The 19,128-nt window shown below is 44.8% G+C and overlaps 1 protein-coding gene across 7 annotated transcripts in view; it reads left to right on the top strand.

Annotated features, from left to right (window-relative positions):
• Positions 1 to 4,888: 4,888 nt before the first annotated feature.
• Positions 4,889 to 19,128, top strand: part of RBPMS (RNA binding protein, mRNA processing factor) — a 189,275-nt gene continuing 175,035 nt past the window's right edge. For all 7 annotated transcript variants that reach the window (XR_004271977.1, XR_004271976.1, XR_004271975.1 and 4 more), the window contains exon 1: positions 4,889 to 5,634. Coding sequence is in view for 4 of the 7 variants with exons in the window: in XM_032288302.1 (XP_032144193.1) it covers positions 5,569 to 5,634 (66 nt within the window). In the remaining 3 variants the exon portion in view is untranslated. The remainder of the gene's footprint in view (positions 5,635 to 19,128) is intronic.

The following is a 19,128-nucleotide window of genomic DNA, read 5'->3' as shown; positions in this document are numbered from 1 at the left end:
ACTTAAAAAAAAAAAAGAAATACAAAAATTAGCTGGGTGTGGTGGCGGGTGCCTATAGTCCCAGCTAGGCAGGAGAATTACTTGAACCCAGGAGGTGGAGGTTGCAGTGAGCTGAGATCGTGCTGCTGCACTCCAGCCTGGAAGACAGAGACTCCCTCTCAAAAATCAAACAAACAAACAAAAAAACCATACCAAAAAAAAAAACCACAAAGTGGTGAAGATGGTAAATTTTATGTTATATGTCTTTTGCCACAATGATAAATTAATTAAAAAATTAGGGGAAGATGGCGATGACCTGGAGGTGAGTAGGCACAAGGTGATGGGGGAGAGGTAACAAGGATGACAAAACCCAATAAAACCCAGCCCCTCTGGCCTCAAGAACCTTTTGGCTCAGCCAAAGGGTTGATAGACAATCACAACACACAAGGTAGATACTGTGGCTTTCTGCTGCAAAGCTAACACAGATACAAAGCCCATGCCCCGCAAATCACCTCAAAATAGACGTTTAATGTCTACAGTCCCCAAAGGCAAACATTTAAGACATAATTATAGGTTTGGCAATCCTCGAAATGAGCACTGCCAGAGAAACATCGGTGAGTAATAAAAAACTACAGGTGTATGCAATATGCAATATTCCCCTTTCAAGGTAACCTCGAAGGTCAGGCAATACCATAGGTAAGAGTGTTAGGCCAGGGAGAAAGCAGATTTTTCCGGTCTTCAGCACGATTCCAGGATATAAATTCCCCTTGTTGTCTTATAATTCTTAGGATGCCTGAGAACTATTGCTACTGAGATCTTACTTTGGAATCTTTCTTAAGTTGTAAACAAGTTGTAATGATCCTTTATACCCTGATTGAAGGTATATTTTCCTCCCTCACACAAACTCAAACTCTTTTCCTTCAATCACAAAGTTTTATAAATTGCAAAAGTCTGTTTATAGATTTTCCTTGAGTTTTGTTGGTAAAACATTATTGCTCTTTCAAATAGCTCAACTATTCTTCATGGAAAGGACAAAAAACAGGAATCGCTCTTTTCCTGACGTGTTATCCCAACCCCATATGTTTTTCTGAAAACACCCGGAATGTCACTCTCACCACTGCCTATGTAATATAGCCATCCCTGGTTCAGTGTCGATTTTATTGTCTGATATGTCAAATTCAATGGTGTGATTTTATCTTTTACTGTTTGAAACCTTATCAGTTGCTCCATTCTGCACAAGTTCTCTATCTACGGTCCCCCCTGCAAAATCATTAATAAAGACCACTGCCAGGCTGGTGGCTCACGCCTGTAATCCCAGCACTTTGGAAGCCAAGGCAGGTGGATCACCTGAGTTCAGGAGTTCAAGACCAGCCTGACCAACATGGGGAAACCCCGCTTATACTAAACATACAAAAAAAAAAATTAGCTGGGCGTGCTGGGTTGTGCTTGTAGTCCCAGCTACTCAGGAGGCTGAGGCAGGAGAATCACTTGAACCTGGGAGGAGGAGGTTGCAGTGAGTTGACATTGTGCCACTGCACTCCAGCCTGGTGACAGAGCAAGACTGCCTCAAACAACAACAACAAACAAAAACATTAGCTGGGTGTGGTTGTGTGCACCTGTAGTCCCACCTACTGGGGAGGCTGAGGCGGAAGAATCGATTGAACCGGGGAGGTGGAGGTTGCAGTGAGCCGAGATCGTACCACTGCACTCGAGCCTGGGTGACAGAGCGAGAATCTGTCTCAAAAACCAAAACCAAAACCAAAAACTACTGCCAAGACCTTGCCGAGTGCCGTCGCGGTGACTATCTGTTCTAAGACACCCCCACTTATTTAGTCCTTCCTGCTGAATCTTGGAAAAATCCGATAATAACATTCAGGCCTGAGAATCAATAACTGATAAGACTTAAAATGCTCATTCATTTAGAAATAACAGTGCCTCTTACGTGTTTGGCACTGTCTAGATGCTGGGAATACAACAGTGAATAAGACAGACAAGGATCTTCTCCTGGAACTTTTCTTTTTTGAGATGGAGTTTAGCTTTTGTTGCCCAGGCTGGAGTGCAATGGCTCTATCTTGGCTCACTGTAACCTCCACCTCCTGGGTTCAAGCGATTCTTCTGCCTCATCCTCCTGAGTAGCTGGGATTACAGGTGTGCACCAACGAGCCTGGCTAATTTTTTTTTTGAGACAGAGTCTTCCACTGTTGCCCAGTCTGCAGTGCAGTGGCGCCACCTTGGCTCACTTCAATCTCTGCCTCCTGGTTCAAGTAATTCTCCTGCCTCAGCCTCCTGAGTAGCTGGGACTACAGGCGTGCGGCACCATGCCCAGCTAATTTTTTTTTGTATTTTTTTAGTAGAGACGGGGTTTCACCATGTTGGCCAGGATGGTCTTGATCTCCTGACTTTGTGATCTGCCCACCTTGGCCTCTCAAAGTGCTGGGATTACAGGCGTGAGCCACTGTGCCCAGCCAATTTTTTGTATTTTTAGTATAAACGGGGTTTCACCATGTTAGCCAGGCTGGTCTCAAACTCCTGACCTCAGGTGATCTACCCACCTCCCAAAGTGTTGGGATTACAGGCGTGAGCCCCCACGCCCAGTCTGGAACTTATTTTTGTTGCTTATCCCAGAGATTTTTGACTTTTAACAATGGACAAAGTCCCGGTTTGGCTTAAAGACAAAGAGATTCAGGTTCTTTGTTTGTAAGTAAGCCATGCTTCCTTGGGTGGGAACAGGAGAGGTTCTCCCGGCATCCTGAAATCACACAACAGAGTCCACCTGCTCCTAAGTGGGGTCTCAGTGGAACTATGGACTACATTGTCATTTTTGTTGGGCACATGCCAGGTTCCAACAAGACCATGCCCTTCTGTGGAGTATACTCCATGCCAGGCAAGAATGGCCAAGGACACAGTGGGCCACCATGGGGTCCCAAGACCACCCCTCAGCTGTTGCTCAGGAAGACATTGCCCCCTCGTGGTTCCTCATGTAATTGAGGGAGAAGCAGGCAGTGCAAAGGGCTCCCAGTTAAGGTAATCAATACAACCAAACACCTGCGAAGTTTCCAGATTCACTGTAGCCTTGTCTCTTCTGAATGTCTTGGGTTGCGCTTTCAGTAGACTAGATTTATTTTCATCCAGGATACAAGTTTGTTCCCCTTAGAGAGAAATCACATTATGACAGCAATTAAGAAACATTTTTTCCCTGTGGAAATCTTCCTGTTTCAAAATCTCCAAACCCCCCAGATAAACCCAATCTGAAAAATCCAAGTATCACTACCGTATTTCTCTCCAAAATAATCTTACAGCAAACATTTTCCTTGCTTTTTATAATTGGAAAGAAGGCTCTGAGAGCATCCTGGTCCATACCACTTTTTTTTGTCCGTCTTTTCCCCTCTTTGTGGAGAACAGAGTGTCAATGTCGCTCGGTTGCCCAGGCAGTTCTTGAAATCCCGGGCTCACGCAATTCTCTTGCCTCTATCTCCTTAAGTGCTGAGATGGCGAGTGTGAGCCACCATCCCACTTTTAACTCCCTACAGGCAGGGACCTTATCTGCATCTCCCACAGCCTCCCCCACCCTATCCCCAGCAGCACTTAAACCAGTATAAAGAATGTCTGGAGGGGGTGGGGAGAAACAGTTAAGCGAATACTGGAGTTAGAAACTGACTGGTGCAGGACAGAAACAGCAGGCTGGGGCAGAGAATTCCGGGGAGAAGTGGGGCAGAACCCACTGATACGTGTAGTTCCACATTTATTCATTCATAGCAGTCAAATCTAAGGGTTTAACACGGTGGCTCCAGGCTGTAATCCCACCGGTCTGGGAGGCCAAAAGCGGGAGGATCACTCGAGGCCAGGAGTTTGAGATCAGCCTGGGCAACAAAGTGAGACCCTAATTTTTACAAAAAAACAGAAGCTTAAATGATCGAGTATTGGAAAAGTTTCCTAAGGCCCGGAAAAAAAATGGAAGTTTCCTTAATAATAATGTTAGCTTCCACGTATTATAAACTGAAATGAAGAATGAATGCTGGGTGCTGCATATAGCTCTACAACCTGCAGTCTCCTCGAAAACTCTGGAGGACATTTTCAACTGTTCCCATTTCATGGATGAGGAAACAAGCTACGCAACCCCTCTGAAGCTAGTGCAAAGCCCAGGCCCCCCTTTCTTTTTCAAGCGTGCTTCCAGCCTCTGAAGTTCCTCCATAAGGACCCCCAGCTCTGCTAGCAATGAAGAATATTCACTTGGCCAACAAATAGGTAGCCTGTTTAAATAACCGTGGGATTAAAAAGATAAATAGGGCAGGGTTTAGGTTTTTTTCTTTATTCCAGGAAGGAGCTCTCCGAAGGGTGTGGCAGAGGCCAGGTAAACAATCCCAGAAGGGTCTGATGAGGGTTGGGAGAGGAGTCGGGGGTCGCGGGAAGCCCAGGAAGCAAAGCCGGTGGGGGGAAGGCTAGGGGCGCGTCGCAGGACCCCCGCTGGAGTTGGGTTTGAAACCCCGTCCTGAAAAAGCCGGCCGGGAGTGGGCTGCCCCGGTGTCATTCGAGTTCTCATCCTGTCATTAAAGCAGCCGAGGAAGAACCAGTTCTGCCCCGGGGAAGGGTGGGCTTAGGGCCAGGGGTGCAAATCCCTCGGTAAAAGCCAGCAAACAAAAGTCGCACATCCCAGCTCCTGGTCCGGGCCCCGGTGGGGCAGGGTCCCCGAAGTCCCGGGGCGCTCAGACGCCGGGGCCCCCGGGAGAGGAGGGAACGGCGGGCCCCGACCTCCCTGTCCTCGGCCTCTCGGGCCCTTGCCCTACGACCCGCCGCCGAGTCCGGGGCTGGGGTCGCCTCTTCCGCCCGCGGCCCGCGGCCCCTCCCCAGCGCGCGCCATCCGGCCGCCGGCCCCTCCTCCCGCGGGGTCTCAGTCCTGCGCCCCGTCCCTCCCGGTTGCAGCCGGCAGCCCACGTCCAGGGAGGGCGGAGGGAGGAGGAGAGGCGCGGAGAGGAGGGAGAGGAGGTGGGAGGGAGGAAGGCGAGAGAAAGGGAGCTGCTTCCATCCTGGACTTCCCAGAGCCTGCCTGGAGCGCGCACTCAGCGGCTCTCGGGTCCCAACGTCCCAGCCGCGGCCCGCGCCCCTCCGCCCGACTCCTCCTCCTCTTTCTCTTCCTCCTCCTCCTCTCTGGGCACCCCTGTCCCCTCCTTCCAGCAGCTGCAGCCCCCTGTCCCAACTCGGCCTCATCCCCAACTCTCCGCACTCACTCTTGGGACGCGCGTCCTCGCCCCATCCTTCGCTTCCTTCCTTCCTTCTTCCTTCCTCCCCGGGCGCCCGCCCTCCCTCTCCAGGTCGCCCTCCCGGGGCCCGATTGTCTCGGTGCCCCGCTCCCGGCCCGCGCCCTGCCCCGACTCTCCCTCGCATTTCCTGAGTCGCCCGCCGCCGCCGTCGCAGTCTCACCGCGGGATCCGCAGCCCAAGCCCGACAGCCACTGCCCCGGCTCCAGCCCCGCAGTCCGCGGCGCCCGCCCGAGGGAGCCCCGGCGCCCGGGGAAGGCAACAGTGGGCGAGCGCGACCTCGCCCAACCCGGCGCCCCAGCCCTGCCCGGCCCGGCGAGGAAGGACCGGGAAGATGAACAACGGCGGCAAAGCCGAGAAGGAGAACACCCCGAGCGAGGCCAACCTTCAGGAGGAGGAGGTACGGGGTGGCTGTGTGCTGTGGCGGGGGCGACCCGGGACCCAGTGCGGGCGGCCAAAGGGGCGCGGGCCCGGGGCACGGCTGTGGAAGATTAGGGCATGGCCCGTGCCCCGGACGCAGCCCCGCAGTGTGGCCCCGGGAGGGTGGATCTCGGGAGCTTGTGTTTTTGTGTCCACGCGCGTCTGCGTGCCCCAAATTGCGTAACTCCAAGGACTTTTCGAAGACTTTTGTAAGTATAATGCTCAGCTTTGTTTGCCCGGGATTTAAAAAGTGGAACCGAGAGCTGACTCCTGGGTGAACTCGGATGATCGGGACTCGGAGGGTCAGGACGTAGGGCTGGGGCTAGAAATTGTGTGTGGATTGCGGGGGCGGTGGGGTGGGGTGGGGGTGCAGTTTAAGGAAGAAACTCGGGAAAAAGTTCTCGTTAAAAGATACCTCTGTACCCTGTCCCTTGGCTTTCCGTGTTAAAAGTTCTTGGTGAAATATCTTTCTAGCCAAGGTTTTTTGGATTAATAGATAACTCATCAGCCACATTCTTCTCCGCTGAGTCAAAGACCTCGAACCTGGGTGGTGAGCGCTTGTGAATTTAGGGGCCGTGGAGATGGGGATCGCAGAATAAGAAGGTTAAAAATGCAACAATTCACCAAAATGCTCATCGAGGGTGTTTTCATAGGACTTTGACTTCTGAGCACGCATTGTAGGTGGTACGTCCGTAATCACGGTGAAAGCTTTGCGGCTGCGGAGCGTTTCTTCGGTGGAAACAAAATTCAGTAGATTGGGCAGAAGGGGACTCGGACTCAGGAACAAGCGTTTCAGAATTCCGTAGTAGGATATTTGTGGTCTCCTACCAAATAACTCTCTTCCTGCAGGTACATTATGTGAAGTCCAAGAACTTATTTCTGGCGTACTTTTTAAACATCCCACACAGTTGAGTCCTTAAAGAGTTTAGAGGAACTTGAGAGTGTGTGTGCAGATGCAGCAAAGTGCACGTCTTAATATGACCTGAAAAGATTCACAGGGATTGCATCCTGATATAGGTGAACACAGAGGGTAAACCGATTCTAAAGCATTAGGATGTTGAGATCATTGTTGAAACACTGTGTTGTGTGCAAACTTCAACTCTGATAGTGAAACCAAAATTGCAGAGGAATTCATTAATACATGCAAGTTCTCTGCACGTTGTCCACTTGGAAAATGGAAACTTTTACGTGGAGAAGGTAGGGGAGCGAGACTGTGCCAAACAATGCAAAATAAATAGGAGATTTTACTCTTCACCCAGCTGTATGGTAGTGAAAACCTAAGCGAATTGCAGTCAGCCAAAATTGCTTTCTCACCCGAGGATATTTTCTATTTTATTATAAAATGCTATTTGAAGAGTTGTTTACTTGCATGTTTTCTAATTACAAGTGTAGGAATGCTACTGACATTTCTTTTTTCAAATAGATGGAGAGTCTAATGGCATGTTCTGCTTTTCTCTTGAACCTTACTGGCTGCTTTGCTATTTATTTCCCTACCGCTTAAAAATTTTTAAAAATAATGACAAATTTGCTTTTTTAGGAATTACTATATTGAACTAATTCACTTACCATATCAAGATAATCATTGCTTCAGAAATCTTTCTATTTCAGCTAGATGTGCAATCTGGTTGCTTCTCGGGGTTAGAATATTATAGGAAACCATCTTTCTTCATTCACCCAGTTGAGAAAACTTGTTTTTTCCTTTTGGTAGGTAGCAAAAGAGGTTCAATGTCCTAAAAATCATACCCACTTAAAGTTAAGTATAGGAAAGTCACATTTTTCCACCTGACCCATATCTTAACTGCTGCCAGGACTGAGGGATTGCCTGCCCGGTTCCTGGGCTGTCCTCCATCCTTGTGAGGTTGTGTATGATAATTGCTATATAATCAGGGGCCATCGCAGTCCAGTTGCTGCCTCTTAACTTGTGCTGTTACCCTGACAGTATTCCTTTTCAGGTGGGAATGGTATGTGGCTCTAGAAAGTATCGATATTTTTAGCAAAACACTTGTTATTTAAAAAATAAGGGGACAGGCAGGAAGATTTCAGAACCCAAGTTGTCCAAGAGATGTCATGTACCAAACAGATAAGACCTTGAAGAGAGGGGGTTTATAATGTCAGAAATTCAGGAAAATAAACTAAAGTGGCCTGAACGATCCAGGTAATTTTGTCTAATTTCCTATTTTTGGTTTATATTTTGTTCTTGAAAAAGTCTTAACCCTTCTTTTTTTTTTTTCTTTCTAACCCTGAAAGCCACAAGTAAAATAAATAGGGCGTTTGGTGAGTGCCATTAATGTGCCCGGCATTACGCAAAACCACCACACTGACCCTTTCCCTGTCCACCCATCGGATCGGCAACTTGGTCTTAAACACATTTAAAAACCTTGGCAGTGGACTCTGGTAAACAGAACACACACATACAACATACATATACACATAATGGCAAGAGAGGAAAAATGTGTTTTGTTGTAATTTCTGGTGGCCGTAGAACTGACATGGAAAAATGAAATGAGTCCAATCATCATTAAGGGAAAATAGTTTATTTCATAGATCATGAAGGTGGTTTGGGCTTTCTTCTACATTGCAGAATCCAAGTTTGGTTTTTTTCCTGTCTTTCTAGTTTTGAAATGAATTCCTTTTATCAACCAGTGTATTCTAGCGGCTTTTGAGAGTTTAGAATGCTTACCCCTGAAATAATTGTGCTGAGATGCTTCTTTGGTTCTAATTGTACAGAATGAACAATTCAGGATCTAGGAGAATTTTTGCAGCTTTTTAGGGTTGGAAGTTTTTGAGAACTTGAGCAGAACATGTATTAATATTTCTACTTTGGATGGCGTTGAAAACTTTGAGGAAAAATAATTTTAGGATTTGGCTAGCCAGTTGTGTAAGAGAGATGGTACATTTAGCTTTCTGATTTTTAATGTGTTATACGTGTGTGTTCCCTAAGCAAGTTGTCCTATAAAGACTAACCCGTTTTCAAAATCTTACCGAGATTTACAAGATTTGTTTGTATATATTTAGAGTATCATATCATTTCCTTTATTTTACAATTGATAAAATAATTCCTAAAATTTGTCTAATTTTACAGACTTTATAAAAATTAATATGAGTAATAGACCTGTAATTATTTCTCATCAGTTATAATTTATGAGTTTAAAGTATTTTTAAATATATCAAGAACTTTTCTGTCTTACAGATAGAAATAACTTGTTGGTCATTGAATTTTCAAAATAGGTAACTTAGATTAAATATGTGATTTAGTTTTATTTACACTTTTTTCCATGTCATTGAGTACTTTTCAGGCTGATTATAAAAGATCTTTAAAGGGCCTTTTATTATCTTGAAGCACTGGTGTTAATTTCTCCCTAAATTGCTTTGAATTGACTTGTACTTATAGTAAAACTAAAAAAACAAAAAATTTGGAAGTGTTGGAATATTGATCAAAAAGACATGCAGAAATCATATTAAGTCAGTTCTTCAGAGGTTAATACACATCTTTCTTTTGCATTCTTTTAAAGTGCTTACTAGTTTTGCCAAAGTACTGGGGTTGTAAAGAAAATTATTTCTTGGCCGGGCGCGGTGGCTCAAGCCTGTAATCCCAGCACTTTGGGAGGCCGAGGCGGGTGGATCACGAGGTCAAGAGATCGAGACCATCCTGGTCAACATGGTGAAACCCCGTCTCTACTAAAAATACAAAAAATTAGCTGGGCATGGTGGCACGTGCCTGTAATCCCAGCTACTCAGGAGGCTGAGGCAGGAGAATTGCCTGAACCCAGGAGGCGGAGGTTGCGGTGAGCCGAGATCGCGCCATTGCACTCCAGCCTGGGTAACAAGAGCGAAACTCCGTCTCAAAAAAAAAAAAAAAAAAATGCTAAATTATTTCTTATAATGGGCACAGAGAGGGTAATGTCAGTTTGATGTGGCAACCTCAGTTTTTCATTGAGCATTAAAATCAGTGTACATTATGACTTGAGGAAGGTACAAAATGGTTTTATACAATTTAACCAAATTGGAGGTCTCTGTTATTCCAAGTCCAATGCATTGCAATAAATGTGTATTTCAGTCATAGAACAGGATTTGGTGATAACTGATGCTTCAAGACCCCTGCCAATATGGCGTGCACTTGTGAGTTATTTTTCCAATGCAGTTTAAACATTTCCCTGATAAACCGTTGTGTGCATCTGCAGTCTTCTTCGTTTCCAGTGGCATTTAGTTTTAAGATGGGCAGTTTGGAAGGGGTGGAAGTTGTTTTCTGGAGATACTTTCATTTAATTTTCATAGGTTCATAGTAATTTCTGCTTTGAGGATAAAAGTGTTGAGTGCTGGTGATAAGGCAATAATGTGGGTGCTTTGTGCATGGCAGTGGTGATGTAAATTAGTGTACCTTTTCAGAAAGGACTGACACTGTCAAAATGTGTTCAGGCCCTTTGATTTAGTACCTTTATTTTTAGAAATTTGCCCTAAGGAAATGGTATCATAAAGAGTTATATATAGGAATGATTATTGCAGAGTGTGACACTGTTATTGTCATGACACTGACAATTCAGAGACATTCTGTGTCTAACATGGGAAATTGCTAACTAAATCATTGCGTAAGTCCGGAAGGGGAATATTACGCAGCCACTAAAGCCTCGATTTTTAAAGAGAAAAATACATGTATTGTAAAATATGTATATGTAAATACATATTTATTATTATACATATATGTGGTTATATACTATTCTCTGTGTTCTGGAGGTCAGACACCTGAAGTCAAGGTGTTGGCAGGGCTACCGTGCTCTCTAAAGGCTGTAGAGGAGAATCTGTCCTTGCCTCTAGCAGCGTCCGTGGCACCAGACATTCTGAATTTTATATTTTTATTCTCATGTTGTGATATTAAGTGAAGAGAACTGATTTTAAAGTTGTATACGATGTGATGCCTGTGGTCAAATATATGTTTATAAAACCAAACATCAATAAACTGTATCTGATTGGTGGATTACAAATCATTGCTATTTACTTTCTGGTGCTTTTTGGTGTTTAAGTTTTCTAAAATGACCATGTGAACAAAGAATTGAATGTCTTTTTGCTTTGAAGCTTTCCTTGAATTGTGGCATTCACAAAACTGGGGTTGGTCATATTTGGTTTTGCTCACAAGCCTAGCGGCAAGAACTCGTAATCGTCTTTCCTTAGTACTATTAATATTTCTCTCGCTCATTTCCTTATCTCCCTTGTCCTGATTGCATTAGTGATCTTCAGCTGCTCTCCTGTTCTGATGCCCTTCTGGAGTCCATCTGGGCCCTCCAATGCCCCAAATCCTTTAGTGCTATCAGTACTCCACAAAGTCAGGTGCACACATGGTGTTCAGGATTGCCCTCACCTACCTGTATACTTCCATCCATTTGCTTCAGCCACGGTCTTCCTCTTCTCTTGATCTCGTCTGAGCTGCTTTCAAGGCAGGATTCAAGTTTTTCAGCCTACATTTTTGCAAGATCCCATAATGTAACGTTCCATCCCATAGAGATGATTTTTCCTTAGAATTCCAATAAAAGTTACTTTCTGCTATATCCATTTTGACTCCTGGATGATCACCTTTTTTCAGGTATTTATTTTGTACGGATCTATGCCATTCAGTATTCCCAGTGTTGACCTGCCCCAGTGCCAGGTAAATCCCCTCTGCGCACACCCACATTTACATATATACACATGTATGATTCTTTGTAGCTACATATGAAATAGCCTTATCGATGAGGTTGGTGATTATGAGTTTGCATAGGCAATCTGTTAAGCAGCAGCCACTCGTTTAATATTGAGGACTCCTTCCACACTCTTCACTGGGGAATTAGAGAGGGCATGGATGGATTGGCCTGAAAATTACTTCCTTCCCTTTGTCATCAGGAACCTCCATTTGTGAGCACAGGTGAGCCTGCCTGGTTCATCAGATAGCCACTGTTGGTGTGGGACTGCTTGTCCTAAGGTGCAATTGGGTTTTCACCATTAGAATTTGGTTTCTGCTATGGAATTCCATTTGACCTTTTGGACGAGGGCTTCCAGAAGCCTTGGCTAGGTGGAAGAGCACGGAGCTCCCTGTGTTCCCAAACAAGCCTGCTCTGTGTGACAGCCACTTTGGAATGTTTGTGTTCAGTTTCATTTGGCACCTTAGTGTCTGCCTGGGGGTAGGGGAGAGGGAATGCAAATGTTCCTCTTGAACAGTGCTTGCTTTGGTCAAAGAAAAAAAACTTATGAAGGAATGAGGAGAATGAACCTTAATAGCTGGTGCAGAAGTGGCTGCACAGCTCAGTGGGCTTGAGGCCATCTGGGACCAGGTATTTAAATGGATGCTATGTTATGAAACTGTCAGTTCCACGCCCCTGGTGGGGATGAGCTTCCAGGGGATGAGTTTATTTGACATATGGGGATAACTCCTCACACTCACATCACTATCTTTAAAGTGTATGGGAAGAATATATATATATTTTTCTTTTTTTCTCACGTGCCTGGGCTGGAGTGCAGTGGTGCCATCCTGGCTCACTGCAACCCGCCTACCTGGTTCAAGCGATTCTCCTGCCTCAGCCTCTCGAGTAGCTGGGATTACAGGCATGTGCCACTACACCCAGCTAATTTTTGTATTTTTAGTAGAGACGGGGTTTCACCACGTTGGTCAGGTGGATCTCAAACTCCTGACCTTGTGATCTGCCTGCCTCGGCCTCCCAAAGTACTGGGATTACAGTTGTGAGCCACCGCGCCCAGCACCAGGAAAATATTTTAAACAATTTTAGTGCACTGTGTTGTGTAGGTTTGGGGGTGGAGGTGGGAGGTCCTTGATATTACCTGAAACATGAAGCAGAGTAAAGGGGGTATGTTTGTGGCTATCAGAAGAAAGTTGCCCAGCTTGTCAGTGTTGCTGATAGCAGGAAAAATGAAATACCGAAATCTTTAGTCTACAGAATTTTCAGAAATCTTTTTATCTATTCACCAAATAGATAAGTATCTCCTAAACTTTTATTGAGTATTTACTGTATGCCAAGCACTCTTCATATGTTACCTTATTTCAGCCTTACAGCAAGCTGTTGAAGGGTTTATGATGCTTGTGCTCCTTTGGGAAAGTGGCTGAAGCACTGAGAAGCTATGGAGCCGGGGTCTTCATGTGCAGATTCTAGGGATGCCAAGAGCTGAGAGAGGCAGTTTCTGCCTCAAAGTTGCTCACAGGTTAATGGTGATGGCCCTGTGTAAACAAACAGGTATAACCAAGCCCGGGGTTAAAGGAGAGGTAGTTGTTTGAGTTGAGCACAGCCAACCCTGCAAGGAAGGGATAGAGCTGTGTTATAGAAAGCAAGAATCTCTTCTTTAAAGAAGACGTAAGAGCTAAATCTCAGTTAAGATTTGGGCTAATGAGAAAAGGGTTCAGACAGTGGGGAAAAGATGGGCTAGGCAAGGAATTCGCTATGTGAATGAACACATAGAGGCTTCAAAAGACCCTTCTGGGGAAGAGCAAGCAAGGCATGGCTGGAGAGAAGGGGAAGGAAGAATGAAACTGGGAAGGGGGCATTGGTCCAGTGGGGGTGAGGAGCCGCTTTCTGCACTAGGGAGTTGGACTCTGTCCTCTGATGGGGCGCCGGGGTGGATGTGCCCCAGCAGGTAGCATTCTAGAACATCCCAGTGGGCAGGGGGATGCGGCCAATTTTGGAAAAGTTCTTGAGAACCATTCTTGCAGTGAGGTTTTTGCTAGAAGAGTCTTGGTCTCAAAGTAAGGCAGCAGCCTGGCCGTGGCAGCTAAGACAGAGATGCCAGGTGTTCAGGGCCTCTGTAACTGTCAGATGTGTGGGAGAGAAGGTGAGGAGACAGCCTGGCAGCCTCTTGGGTTCTGCTATGGATGACTAGCTAAGTGGCGGTTGTATTTGCTGGAATAGAAAACAGAGATGTAGAAAGGGTAAGAACAAAAGGTACCTAGGAGATGAAGATGTTACTGAGTCTGGGGTGCAGAGGAGAGGTCTGATATTGAAATGAGATTTTCATAACAATTCAAGAACACGGAGCTGGTAATTGAAAATGTGGATGATGGGAGTGAGTGCCCAGAAAATGGAATTCCTGCTTCCTAGGAAACCTTGTGAGGGTGAGCGAGGAAAGAGGTATAAAATTTAGTGACAATTTGGAGTCATGTTAAAAAGTGTTTGGGAAAGGGAGAGAACTGAAAATAATCAGGAAAAATGGAAACTTAAAAAAAATTAAGGAACATAAAAATGTATTACATAGAAATTGCCTATTTCTAAAGGGTTTGGTGTACTTAGCCATTGGAAAGCCTGAGAACGGGAGCTTAGAAAAATCTGGTCTATGGTATTCTCATGTACTTTTTTTTTTTCTTTGATCAAAACTCAGGAACTTGTTTATCTCTAAAATTTGCCATTAATTCCCAGGCTTTTTTTTACCTCTCCAGCTTTTCATTTGGCAACTCTGCACCTGAAAGGAAAAATCAAGCTACCATAAAATCTAGAGAGGCATGAGTTTTTTTTCAGGACAAAATTTGTAGGTTGCTTTTATCTTTTTTGATTTTATTGGGAGGAAAAGGAAGAGTAGGATGAGCCTTTGGCCAGCAGCACAAAGACATCTAATCTGTGGGTCATTTTTTTATTTTTTTGTTTTTGAGATGGAGTCTTTCTCTGTTAACCAGGCTATAGTGCAGTGGTGCGATATTGGCTCACTGCAACCTCTGCTGCCTGGGCTCAAGCAATTCTCCTGTTTCAACCTCCCAAGTTACTGGGACTGTAGGCGCCCGTCACCATGCCTGGCTAATTTTTGTATTTTTAGTAGAGATGAAATTTCAGCATATTGGTCAGGCTGGTCTCGAACTCCTGATCCACCTGCCTTGGCCTCCGAAAGTGTTGGGATTACAGGTGTGAGCAACTGCACCCGGCCATATTTTCATTTTATCCAATTTGTACTTTAAAAGTGTGCTGCCTTTTTTAGCCCAGCTAAGTGTCAGCTGTAAGTAGTCTAGAAACTTAAAAAGAAAACAACTTGCATTTGTATTTCTCTTAGGTTTTAACTCTACTGCACCTATTATGGTGCATATTGTGTAAATACTAAAGAGAAAAAGGAAATGGCAGTAATAAATGCCAATCGCACCAGGAAGATGGATTCAAATTCCAGGTTGTAATACAGTATTGTCACACAAATTTAAATTGCAAAGGGAACATTTAGGCAGCCGAGTTCCATTCTGTCAGCCTTTAGAATTTTGCAGAGGTATGAGACATCTGAGAATCTCCGGATTGAGGCCTGGCTCACCAACCTCTGCAAATAAATAATAAGAAAACTTTACTTTTAATTAAGCTTTATTTCTCATGAGTTGATTTTTTTGTGACGTTCCTCTGATTTTCCCAGATCCTTGTGTCACCGGGGTAGATAGGCTGGCAGTGGCCAACATTATTTGAAGAAAAATCCTAAAGATTACCCAAATTTTTTTTCTTGAATCCGCGGGAACCTGTTTTGTGAAAATTCCTCTTAGGCCTACCTATAGGATAGACAGTGGAGGCCCCCTGGGAAAAAGTGTACACAGAAAGTGCTATCTAATTACAGAAGTAGCAGAATTTCCTTTGTGCTCAGAAGGGAAGTGCTACAAAAGTGTAATTACTTTACCCAGCATGTGTGATTTATGGGACTTAAAATGTGTGAGTTTCCAAAGAGGCATCTGTTTTTAAATACAGTATCCCTCGCAGCCAGGCAGGATGTGTTTGAGGAGGTGGGACTGAGGACATGCACTTCCGTCCTGTGCCTGCTGCAGGATGCCTGGTGACAGCGGACTGGAACTGCTAGCACTTGCTGCCCCTCAGGGTCTTGCTTATATCAGAGTAGAAGGAAGAAAATAAGCAAAGGGCTGGAATCTAGTCAGCTGCTCTGCTCTTACCTGCCCAAGCCGAATTCTTTTTCCAGGACCTCCAGGACTTTTCTGAGTAATGAGCAAAAGAATTGTTAGAGTGAACCCTAAGACCATTTTAAAAAATGTCTATTTATTTCTTTTTTAACCTGTTTTTATTTGAAATGGAGTCTTGTGGTGCTGCCCAGGCTGGTCTTAAACTCCTAGGTTCAAATGATCCTCCCGCCTTCACCTCCCAAAGTGCTGGGATTGTAGACAAGACCATTTTTGTTGCACACATTTTCTTTTGAATCTTACTTTTCCTAATGTGCATAAGAAAATCAGTGAGGGAACTGAAGATCACGTGCGGTGGCTGGGCAGGGTGGTTCACACTGAGCACTTCACGAGGATAGCACTTTAGGAGGCTGAGGCAGGCCGATCAGTTGAGCCCAGGAGATCGAGACCAGCCTGGGCAACACGGCAAAACCCCTTCTCTACAAAAAATACAAAAAATTAGCCAGGTGGGAGGATTGCCTGAGCTTGGGGAGGCTGAGGCTGCGGTGAGCCACGATCGCCGCACCACTGCACTCCAGCCCTGGACAGAGTGAGACCCTGTCTCTAAAAAAAAAAAAGAACAGGTACATATCCAGATGTAATCAAACCTGTATGGATTTTGCATATTAATGGATTCATTCAACATTTATGAACTTGGTGTCTACTCTGCTTTTAACATTGCTCTTTAACAAACCCGTATGAAGTGTTACCTTCCCATATTTTGGGATAAGAAAGCTGAGGCTCTAAGAGATTAAGTAATTGGTCTGAGGTTTTACAGCTGGTGGATAGGAGCTTAAAATTCTCCAGTGGCATATGAAGTTCATGTGATCTGGGCCCTGCTGGTTTCTCTGACCTCATCTGCCAAGAATCACAGCCTCATTCATTATGCTGCAGCTGCCTGGGCTTTCGCTAGATATCTCCAACTTACCAAACTTGTTCGTGCCTCAGGGCCTTTGTGCAAGCGAGTCTGTGTGCCTGGAAAGCCCTACACTCAGATGTTATCAGACAGCCTCCTCCTTACCTTTCATTCAGATCTCAGTTCAGATGTCACCCTAGAGAGAACTTTGACATCCAGGTTTAAAGTAGCCCTATATTCCCAACCCTTTTATTTTCCAGATAGAACTTCTTACCTCCTGACATGGCCTTCTATGATTATTGTACTTATCTGGTACCCTTGGAATGTAACTCCCTGGCAGCAGAGACTGGCTGCCTTGTTTAACGCTGTACAAACCTCATATGCCTACCTCGGACAATGCCCAGAACTGTCCAATAAGTCTTTTTCTTTTCTTTTTTTTTTTTTTTTGGTGAATTGACTGGAATGCAAATCTCCTTGACAAATGCCAAAACCTGTCAGATGCACTGTATCATCATAAACCTTTTTCAGCAGTTTTCAGATTAAACTTTATATTTCTGCCTTGAAGATGATCGTTTCTGGTCCCCATCGCCACTTTTTTACACACAAAACCGCAGTTGTCACTTCACACCCTTTTAAGCTGGAAATGTTCAGACGGTTAAGTGATAGAGCCATTATGGGGGTATGTGGCAGTGTTTCACACATCAAGGAGTCCTTCCCTTTTGTCCACTTAGAATGGGAAACCTACTACAAATTCCCCAGAACCAGGAGAGGAATGTGGGCCTGGCGTGTAGGGAATGTGTAAGTACAAGTTGGGCAAGGTAATTTGATTCCTGTTTTGCAGATGTGACTATTAGGTGGTTAGGGTTAAAGTTAATAACCCAGGTGGAATTGATTTGGAGATAGACTTACCACTTCTGATCCTTTGATTGGGTCTAGCCTCCAGCCCAATATACCATCCTCAATTTGCCTACAAGAGGGAAAAGGTCTGTTACTCAGCATAATGCTGGCTTTAGCCAGAAGAATCCAGCCTTTAAGCCACCTGTATGTGTAGCCGTGAAGGACCTTCTAATCTGTGCTTTGTGAACCACCTCATAGCCACAATTTATGCCCACGTGTCAGCCCCACAGACTCAGGAACGGTTTCTGTTCGTTGTAAAGCAGACCAGATGATATTTCAGGATAAAAGAAATATAAGTCATCATTATGTAGGGTATCAGGCTAACAAGCCACCTGTTAGTTGAGCGGACTAGTTAGTGCACTAATGAAAATGCAGACCATTGGATTATTCTCATTTATAGAATTTGTCAGACCTGACCTTCAACAAACTTGGTTAACTTTACCATTATCTGATAGTCTTAGAACAAATGGTATGTAAATCCTTATAGAAGTCAGTCCTTGACCGATCAATTCATAAGTATTCTTTTCTCTCTCTCATGATCTCATTATCTCTTTGTTTCTGAGGGACCTAGGACAAGCCACTGAAGCTGCTTCTTTGACAAGTCATTTTAACCTGTTTCCTTAACTAAAAGGTAGGGATTGTACAGACAACGCCTGTTGTGCATTAAAACAGCCATAAATCTCATTTTTTCCACTTTTATTCCACTTTCCATTTCCCCATTGTGATGCAGAAAGCTGCCCTGGCGTGCCAAGACACATCCAGGGTGGGCTGTGTGGGGGGAATGGTTTTAATTTTAAGCCTTTTAAGTGAAAACCCTTAGACCTTGCCTCTGTTTTATTAAATTACGATTCTAACAAAATAAGGAAAAATTAGTGAAGGACTAGACTTTGGAAACTCTTTGCTGTATATTTGAAAAGATTTTTTAAGCCTGGTTTTCTTACCTGAAACTGTTTTGTTTTTTTCCTAAGCAAATGAGTGCCTCTCCTTGAGAACTGGGTGGGAGTCTCTGGGTGTGAGAGAGAGGCAGGAAATGACCCTTTCTAAACAAAAGGACTCTTTAAGGCCTATCCTGAGTCTTTGTGTTTCGAGGAGGGGTTATGCAGAAAACTAGAGCTAGGAAATGAATCTCTGCATTAGCCATTCTAATGGGGGAAGGGAGAATGGAGAATATTCTGTCCCTGCACGCGCCCCCACCCCATCCCCAGCATCTAATGTCTGGAGACGCTTACCGTGAGGGCCAAGGAAGTGCTAGAAAGGGCCGGGCGGGGTGGCTCACGCCTGTAATTCCAGCACTTTGAGAGGCCGATGGGGTTGGATCACCTGAGGTCAGGAGCTCGAGACCAGCCTGACTAACATGGACAAACCCCCATCTCTACTGAAAATACAAAATAAGCCGGTCCTGGTGGCACATGCCTGTCATCCCAGCTACTCGGGAGGCTGAGGCAGGAGAATCGCTTGTACCTGGGAGGTACAGGGTGTGGTGAGCTGAGATCGCACCGTTGCACTGCAGCCTGGGCAACAAGAGTGAAACTCCGCCTCAAAAAAAAAAAAGAAAAAAAAAAAAAAAAGGAAGTGCAAGAAAGACCTTGGGAGCCAAGTTGGTTCTTCAGGAGTGCGTGGCTTCAAGTTGCATAGAGGAAAGAAAGAACCAGGTTGGGCAGAATGATACCCAATGTGATGTTCAGCTTTAAACTGAACTTTCAGAATTTGCTTGAAAAAGCTCATGAATGCAGAACTAAATACAAAATGAGGAAAGCATGAGAGGGGCTTTGTAGGATCTATTTGTCATATCTGTCTTTTTTTTTCCCCCCTCTCGAGACTGAGTCTCTCTCTGTCATCCAGGC

Source organism: Sapajus apella, unplaced genomic scaffold (genome assembly GCF_009761245.1).
Source record: "Sapajus apella isolate SASKATOON/1434 unplaced genomic scaffold, GSC_monkey_1.0 scaffold21, whole genome shotgun sequence".
Taxonomy (NCBI): Eukaryota; Metazoa; Chordata; class Mammalia; order Primates; family Cebidae; genus Sapajus; species Sapajus apella.
This window is presented reverse-complemented; position numbering and strand designations above follow the sequence as displayed.